Raw genomic sequence first — 9,705 nt, 5'->3', positions numbered from 1 at the left:
GATATATATATATATATAACCATACACCACCCCTAGGGAGGGAGAAAGAGATATTTATATATATAACCATACACCACCCCTAGGGAGGGAGAGAGAGAGATATATATATATAACCATACACCACCCCTAGGGAGGGAGAGAGAGAGATATATATATAAAACCATACACCACCCCTAGGGAGGGAGAGAGAGATATATATATATAACCATACACCACCCCTAGGGAGGGAGAGAGAGATATATATATAACCATACACCACCCCTAGGTAGGGAGAGAGATATATATATATAACCATACACCACCCCTAGGGAGGGAGAGAGAGATATATATATATAACCATACACCACCCCTAGGGAGGGAGAGAGAGATATATATATAACCATACACCACCCCTAGGGAGGGAGAGAGATATATATATATAACCATACACCACCCCTAGGGAGGGAGAGAGAGATATATATATATATAACCATACACCACCCCTAGGGAGAGAGAGAGAGAGATATATATATAACCATACACCACCCCTAGGGAGGGAGAGAGAGATATATATATAACCATACACCACCCCTAGGGAGGGAGAGAGAGAGATATATATATATAACCATACACCACCCCTAGGGAGGGAGAGGTATATATATATAACCATACACCACTCCTAGGGAGGGAGAGAGAGAGATATATATATATATAACCATACACCACCCCTAGGGAGGGAGAGAGAGAGATATATATATAACCATACACCACCCCTAGGGAGGGAGAGAGATATATATATATAACCATACACCACCCCTAGGGAGGGAGAGATATATATATATATATAACCATACACCACCCCTAGGGAGGGAGAGATATATATATAACCATACACCACCCCTAGGGAGGGAGAGAGAGATATATATATATATATAACCATACACCACCCCTAGGGAGGGAGAGAGAGATATATATATAACCATACACCACCCCTAGGGAGGGAGAGAGAGAGATATATATATAACCATACACCACCCCTAGGGAGGGAGAGAGAGATATATATATATAACCATACACCACCCCTAGGGAGAGAGAGAGAGAAATATATATATATATATATAACCATACACCACTCCTAGGGAGGGAGAGAGAGATATATATATATATAACCATACACCACCCCTAGGGAGGGAGGGAGAGATATATATATAACCATACACCACTCCTAGGGAGGGAGAGAGAGAGATATATATATATATAACCATACACCACCCCTAGGGAGGGAGAGAGAGAGATATATATATATATAACCATACACCACCCCTAGGGAGGGAGAGGTATATATATATATAACCATACACCACCCCTAGGGAGGGAGAGAGAGATATATATATAACCATACACCACCCCTAGGGAGGGAGAGAGAGATATATATATATATAACCATACACCACCCCTAGGGAGGGAGAGGTATATATATATATATAACCATACACCACCCCTAGGGAGGGAGAGAGAGAGATATATATATATAACCATACACCACCCCTAGGGAGGGAGAGAGATATATATATATATAACCATACACCACCCCTAGGGAGAGAGATATATATATATATAACCATACACCACCCCTAGGGAGGGAGAGAGAGAGATATATATATATAACCATACACCACCCCTAGGGAGGGAGAGAGATATATATATATATAACCATACACCACCCCTAGGGAGGGAGAGAGATATATATATATATATATAACCATACACCACCCCTTGGGAGGGAGAGAGAGATATATATATATATAACCATACACCACTCCTAGGGAGGGAGGGAGAGATATATATATATAACCATACACCACCCCTAGGGAGGGAGAGGTATATATATATATAACCATACACCACCCCTAGGGAGGGAGAGAGAGAGATATATATATATAACCATACACCACCCCTAGGGAGGGAGAGAGAGAGATATATATATATAACCATACACCACCCCTAGGGAGAGAGAGAGAGAGATATATATATATAACCATACACCACCCCTAGGTAGGGAGAGAGATATATATATATATAACCATACACCACCCCTAGGGAGGGAGAGAGAGAGATATATATATATAACCATACACCACCCCTAGGGAGGGAGAGATATATATATATATATATATATAACCATACACCACCCCTAGGGAGGGAGAGATATATATATATATATAACCATACACCACCCCTAGGGAGGGAGAGAGAGATATATATATATATATAACCATACACCACCCCTAGGGAGGGAGAGAGAGATATATATATATATATAACCATACACCACCCCTAGGGAGGGAGAGAGAGATATATATATATAACCATACACCACCCCTAGGGAGGGAGAGAGAGAGATATATATATATAACCATACACCACCCCTAGGGAGGGAGATATATATATATATATAACCATACACCACCCCTAGGGAGGGAGGGAGAGATATATATATAACCATACACCACCCCTAGGGAGGGAGAGAGAGATATATATATATATATAACCATACACCACCCCTAGGGAGGGAGAGAGAGATATATATATAACCATACACCACCCCTAGGGAGGGAGGGAGAGATATATATATAACCATACACCACCCCTAGGGAGGGAGAGATATATATATATATAACCATACACCACCCCTAGGGAGGGAGAGAGAGATATATATATATATAACCATACACCACCCCTAGGGAGGGAGAGATATATATATATATATAACCATACACCACCCCTAGGGAGGGAGAGAGAGAGATATATATATATATATATAACCATACACCACCCCTAGGGAGGGAGAGAGAGAGATATATATATATAACCATACACCACCCCTAGGGAGGGAGAGAGAGATATATATATATATAACCATACACCACCCCTAGGGAGGGAGAGGTATATATATATATATAACCATACACCACCCCTAGGGAGGGAGAGAGAGAGATATATATATATATAACCATACACCACCCCTAGGGAGGGAGAGAGATATATATATATATAACCATACACCACCCCTAGGGAGAGAGATATATATATATATAACCATACACCACCCCTAGGGAGGGAGAGAGAGAGATATATATATATAACCATACACCACCCCTAGGGAGGGAGAGAGATATATATATATATATAACCATACACCACTCCTAGGGAGGGAGGGAGAGATATATATATATAACCATACACCACCCCTAGGGAGGGAGAGGTATATATATATATAACCATACACCACCCCTAGGGAGGGAGAGAGAGAGATATATATATATAACCATACACCACCCCTAGGGAGGGAGAGAGAGAGATATATATATATAACCATACACCACCCCTAGGGAGAGAGAGAGAGAGATATATATATATAACCATACACCACCCCTAGGTAGGGAGAGAGAGATATATATATATAACCATACACCACCCCTAGGGAGGGAGAGAGAGAGAGATATATATATAACCATACACCACCCCTAGGGAGGGAGAGAGAGATATATATATATATAACCATACACCACCCCTAGGGAGGGAGAGATATATATATATATATATAACCATACACCACCCCTAGGGAGGGAGAGAGAGATATATATATATATAACCATACACCACCCCTAGGGAGGGAGAGAGAGATATATATATATATATAACCATACACCACCCCTAGGGAGGGAGAGATATATATATAACCATACACCACCCCTAGGGAGGGAGGGAGAGATATATATATAACCATACACCACCCCTAGGGAGGGAGAGAGATATATATATATATAACCATACACCACCCCTAGGGAGAGAGAGAGAGAGAGATATATATATAACCATACACCACTCCTAGGGAGGGAGAGAGAGATATATATATATATATAACCATACACCACCCCTAGGGAGGGAGGGAGAGATATCTATATAACCATACACCACTCCTAGGGAGGGAGAGAGAGATATATATATATATATAACCATACACCACCCCTAGGGAGGAAGAGAGAGGGATATATATATAACCATACACCACCCCTAGGGAGGGAGAGAGAGAGATATATATATATAACCATACACCACCCCTAGGGAGAGAGAGAGATATATATATATAACCATACACCACCCCTAGGGAGGGAGATATATATATATAACCATACACCACCCCTAGGGAGGGAGAGAGAGATATATATATATATAACCATACACCACTCCTAGGGAGGGAGGGAGAGATATATATATATATAACCATACACCACCCCTAGGGAGGGAGAGGTATATATATATATAACCATACACCACCCCTAGGGAGGGAGAGAGAGATATATATATATAACCATACACCACCCCTAGGGAGGGAGAGAGAGAGGTATATATATATAACCATACACCACCCCTAGGGAGGGAGAGATATATATATATATATATATATATATAACCATACACCACCCCTAGGGAGGGAGAGATATATATATATATATAACCATACACCACCCCTAGGGAGGGAGAGAGAGATATATATATATAACCATACACCACCCCTAGGGAGGGAGAGAGATATATATATATAACCATACACCACCCCTAGGGAGGGAGAGAGATATATATATATAACCATACACCACCCCTAGGGAGGGAGATATATATATATAACCATACACCACCCCTAGGGAGGGAGAGAGAGATATATATATATATAACCATACACCACTCCTAGGGAGGGAGGGAGAGATATATATATATATAACCATACACCACCCCTAGGGAGGGAGAGGTATATATATATAACCATACACCACCCCTAGGGAGGGAGAGAGAGATATATATATATAACCATACACCACCCCTAGGGAGGGAGAGAGAGAGGTATATATATATAACCATACACCACCCCTAGGGAGGGAGAGAGAGATATATATATATATAACCATACACCACCCCTAGGGAGGGAGATATATATATATATATATATATATAACCATACACCACCCCTAGGGAGGGAGAGAGAGATATATATATATAACCATACACCACCCCTAGGGAGGGAGAGAGAGATATATATATATATAACCATACACCACCCCTAGGGAGGGAGAGATATATATATAACCATACACCACCCCTAGGGAGGGAGGGAGAGATATATATATAACCATACACCACCCCTAGGGAGGGAGAGAGAGATATATATATATAACCATACACCACCCCTAGGGAGAGAGAGAGAGAGAGATATATATATAACCATACACCACTCCTAGGGAGGGAGAGAGAGATATATATATATATAACCATACACCACCCCTAGGGAGGGAGGGAGAGATATATATATAACCATACACCACTCCTAGGGAGGGAGAGAGAGAGATATATATATATATAACCATACACCACCCCTAGGGAGGGAGAGAGAGAGATATATATATAACCATACACCACCCCTAGGGAGGGAGAGAGAGAGATATATATATATAACCATACACCACCCCTAGGGAGAGAGAGAGATATATATATATAACCATACACCACCCCTAGGGAGGGAGAGAGATATATATATATAACCATACACCACCCCTAGGGAGGGAGATATATATATATAACCATACACCACCCCTAGGGAGGGAGAGAGAGATATATATATATATAACCATACACCACTCCTAGGGAGGGAGGGAGAGATATATATATATATAACCATACACCACCCCTAGGGAGGGAGAGGTATATATATATAACCATACACCACCCCTAGGGAGGGAGAGAGAGATATATATATATATAACCATACACCACCCCTAGGGAGGGAGAGAGAGAGGTATATATATATAACCATACACCACCCCTAGGGAGGGAGAGATATATATATATATATATATAACCATACACCACCCCTAGGGAGAGAGAGAGATATATATATATATATATAACCATACACCACTCCTAGGGAGGGAGAGAGAGATATATATATATAACCATACACCACCCCTAGGGAGGGAGAGAGAGAGGTATATATATATAACCATACACCACCCCTAGGGAGAGAGATATATATATATATATATATAACCATACACCACCCCTAGGGAGGGAGAGAGAGATATATATATATAACCATACACCACCCCTAGGGAGGGAGAGAGATATATATATATAACCATACACCACCCCTAGGGAGGGAGAGGTATATATATATATATAACCATACACCACCCCTAGGGAGGGAGAGAGATATATATATATAACCATACACCACCCCTAGGGAGAGAGAGAGATATATATATATATAACCATACACCACCCCTAGGGAGGGAGAGAGGGAGGAAAGAAAGAAAGAAAGAAAGAAAGAAAGAAAGAAAAAAAGAAAGAAAGAAAGGAGAAGGAACATTTATTCAATCGGTTGTTAGTATTCAATGTACTAGCAGTAGCTCCAGAACAGGTCTAATGTCCAAGATAAGATGATTGACAGATTGGTTTAATGTACAGGAGTAGTCTCTCTCTCCCCCTCCCTCTCTCTCCCTCCCCCCTCCCCTCCCTCCCTCCCTCCCTCCCTCACTCCCCTCCCTCCCTCCCCTCCCTTCCCTCCCTCCCTCCCTCCCTCCCCTCCCTCCCTCCCTCACTCCCCTCCCTCTCCTCCCTCCCCTCCCTCCCCTCCCTCCCTCCCTCACTCCCCTCCCTCTCTCCCTCCCTCCCTCCCTCCCTCACTCCCCTCCCTCCCCTCCCTCCCTCCCTCCCCTCACTCCCCTCCCTCCCTCCCCTCACTCCCCTCCCTCCCTCCCCCCTCCCTCCCTCCCCTCCCCTCCCTCCCTCACTCCCCTCCCTCCCCCCTCCCTCCCCTCACTCCCCTCCCTCCCTCCCTCCCCTCACTCCCCTCCCTCCCTCCCCCCTCCCTCCCCTCCCTCCCTCCCTCCCTCCCTCACTCCCCTCCCTCCCTCCCTCTCCCTCCCTCCCTCCCTCCCTCCCTCCCTCCCTCCCTCACTCCCCTCCCTCCCTCCCTCACTCCCCTCCCTCCCTCCCTCACTCCCCTCCCTCCCTCTCCCTCCCTCCCTCCCTCCCTCCCTCCCTCCCTCCCTCCCTCCCTCCCTCCCTCCCTCCCTCCCTCCCTCCCTCCCTCCCTCCCCCTCCCTCCCTCCTTCCTTACCAAGCCAAGTATTCATCTTGTCTGAGCTGCAGTGTTCCAGCAGAGGTTGGATCAGAACATCCAGGTCTCCTTTAGGGGCCTCTCCCTCCCTCCCTCCCTCCCCTCCCTCCCTCACTCACTCCCCTCCCTCCCTCTCCCTCCCTCCCCTACCTCCCTCCCCTCCCTCCCTCCCTCCCTCCCTCCCTCCCTCCCTCCCTCCCTCCCCTCCCTCCCTCCCTCCCTCCCTCCCTCCCTCCCTCCCCTCCCCTCCCTCACTCCCCTCCCTCCCTCCCTCCCTCCCCTCCCTCCCTCCCTCCCCTCCCTCCCTCCCTCCCTCCCTCCCCTCCCCTCCCTCCCTCCTTCCTTACCAAGCCAAGTATTCATCTTGTCTGAGCTGCAGTGTTCCAGCAGAGGTTGGATCAGAACATCCAGGTCTCCTTTAGGGGCCTCTCTCCCCCTCCCTCCCCCCTCCCTCCCTCCCTCCCTCCCTCACTCCCCTCCCTCCCTCCCTCCCTCCCCTCCCTCCCTCCCCCTCCCCTCCCTCCCTCCCTCCCTCCCTCCCCTCCCTCCCTCCCCTCCCTCCCTCCTTCCTTACCAAGCCAAGTATTCATCTTGTCTGAGCTGCAGTGTTCCAGCAGAGGTTGGATCAGAACATCCAGGTCTCCTTTAGGGGCCTCTCTCCCCCTCCCTCCCCCCTCCCTCCCTCCCTCCCTCCCTCCCTCACTCCCCTCCCTCCCTCCCTCCCCTCCCTCCCTCCCTCCCTCCCTCCCCCTCCCTCCCTCCCTCCCTCCCTCCCTCCTTCCTTACCAAGCCAAGTATTCATCTTGTCTGAGCTGCAGTGTTCCAGCAGAGGTTGGATCAGAACATCCAGGTCTCCTTTAGGGGCCTCTCTCCCCCTCCCTCCCTCTCCCTCCTCCCTCCCCTCCCTCCCTCCTTCCTTACCAAGCCAAGTATTCATTTTGTCTGAGCTGCAGTGTTCCAGCAGAGGTTGGATCAGAACATCCAGGTCTCCTTTAGGGGCCTCTCTCCCCCTCCCCTCACTCCCCCCCCTCCCTCCCTCCCTCCCTCCCTCCCTCCCTCCCTCACTCACTCCCCTCCCTCCCCTCACTCCCCTCACTCCCCTCCCTCCCTCCTTCCTTACCAAGCCAAGTATTCATCTTGTCTGAGCTGCAGTGTTCCAGCAGAGGTTGGATCAGAACATCCAGGTCTCCTTTAGGGGCCTCTCTCCCCCTCCCCTCACTCCCCCCCCTCCCTCCCTCCCTCCCTCCCTCCCTCCCTCCCTCCCTCACTCCCCTCCCTCCCTCCCTCCCTCCCTCCCCTCCCTCCCTCCCTCCCTCCCTCCCCTCCCTCCCCTCCCTCCCTCCTTCCTTACCAAGCCAAGTATTCATCTTGTCTGAGCTGCAGTGTTCCAGCAGAGGTTGGATCAGAACATCCAGGTCTCCTTTAGGGGCCTCTCTCCCCCTCCCTCCCTCTCCCTCCTCCCTCCCCTCCCTCCCTCCTTCCTTACCAAGCCAAGTATTCATCTTGTCTGAGCTGCAGTGTTCCAGCAGAGGTTGGATCAGAACATCCAGGTCTCCTTTAGGGGCCTCTCTCCCCCTCCCCTCACTCCCCCCCCTCCCTCCCTCCCTCCCTCCCTCCCTCACTCCCCTCCCTCCCTCCCTCCCTCCCTCACTCACTCCCCTCCCTCCCCTCACTCCCCTCACTCCCCTCCCTCCCTCCTTCCTTACCAAGCCAAGTATTCATCTTGTCTGAGCTGCAGTGTTCCAGCAGAGGTTGGATCAGAACATCCAGGTCTCCTTTAGGGGCCTCTCTCCCCCTCCCCTCACTCCCCCCCCTCCCTCCCTCCCTCCCTCCCTCCCTCCCTCCCTCCCTCCCTCCCTCCCTCCCTCCCCTCCCTCCCTCCTTCCTTACCAAGCCAAGTATTCATCTTGTCTGAGCTGCAGTGTTCCAGCAGAGGTTGGATCAGAACATCCAGGTCTCCTTTAGGGGCCTCTCTCCCCCTCCCTCCCTCTCCCTCCTCCCTCCCCTCCCTCCCTCCTTCCTTACCAAGCCAAGTATTCATCTTGTCTGAGCTGCAGTGTTCCAGCAGAGGTTGGATCAGAACATCCAGGTCTCCTTTAGGGGCCTCTCTCCCCCTCCCCTCACTCCCTCCCTCCCTCACTCCCCTCCCTCCCTCCCTCCCTCCCTCACTCACTCCCCTCCCTCCCCTCACTCCCCTCACTCCCCTCCCTCCCTCCTTCCTTACCAAGCCAAGTATTCATCTTGTCTGAGCTGCAGTGTTCCAGCAGAGGTTGGATCAGAACATCCAGGTCTCCTTTAGGGGCCTCTCTCCCCCTCCCCTCACTCCCCCCCCTCCCTCCCTCCCTCCCTCCCTCCCTCCCTCCCTCACTCCCCTCCCTCCCTCCCTCCCCTCCCTCCCTCCCCTCCCTCCCCTCCCTCCCTCCTTCCTTACCAAGCCAAGTATTCATCTTGTCTGAGCTGCAGTGTTCCAGCAGAGGTTGGATCAGAACATCCAGGTCTCCTTTAGGGGCCTCTCCCTCCCTCCCTCCCTCCCCTCCCTCCCCTCCCTC

At 48.7% G+C, this 9,705-nt stretch overlaps 1 protein-coding gene across 1 annotated transcript in view; it reads right to left on the bottom strand.

Moving 5' to 3' along the window:
- LOC139403949 (gamma-aminobutyric acid type B receptor subunit 1-like) overlaps nucleotides 1–7,234 on the bottom strand; it is a 17,114-nt gene extending 9,880 nt beyond the window's left edge. Inside the window, exon 1 of the mRNA XM_071147156.1 lies at nucleotides 7,157–7,234. Coding sequence (XP_071003257.1) covers nucleotides 7,157–7,172 — 16 coding nt within the window. The 5' untranslated portion in view covers nucleotides 7,173–7,234. The remainder of the gene's footprint in view (nucleotides 1–7,156) is intronic.
- Nucleotides 7,235–9,705: the final 2,471 nt, after the last annotated feature.

Source organism: Oncorhynchus clarkii, unplaced genomic scaffold (genome assembly GCF_045791955.1).
Source record: "Oncorhynchus clarkii lewisi isolate Uvic-CL-2024 unplaced genomic scaffold, UVic_Ocla_1.0 unplaced_contig_8382_pilon_pilon, whole genome shotgun sequence".
In the NCBI taxonomy this organism is placed as follows: Eukaryota; Metazoa; Chordata; class Actinopteri; order Salmoniformes; family Salmonidae; genus Oncorhynchus; species Oncorhynchus clarkii.
Note: the sequence above shows the minus strand (reverse complement) of the source record. Positions and strands in the feature narration are given on the sequence as shown.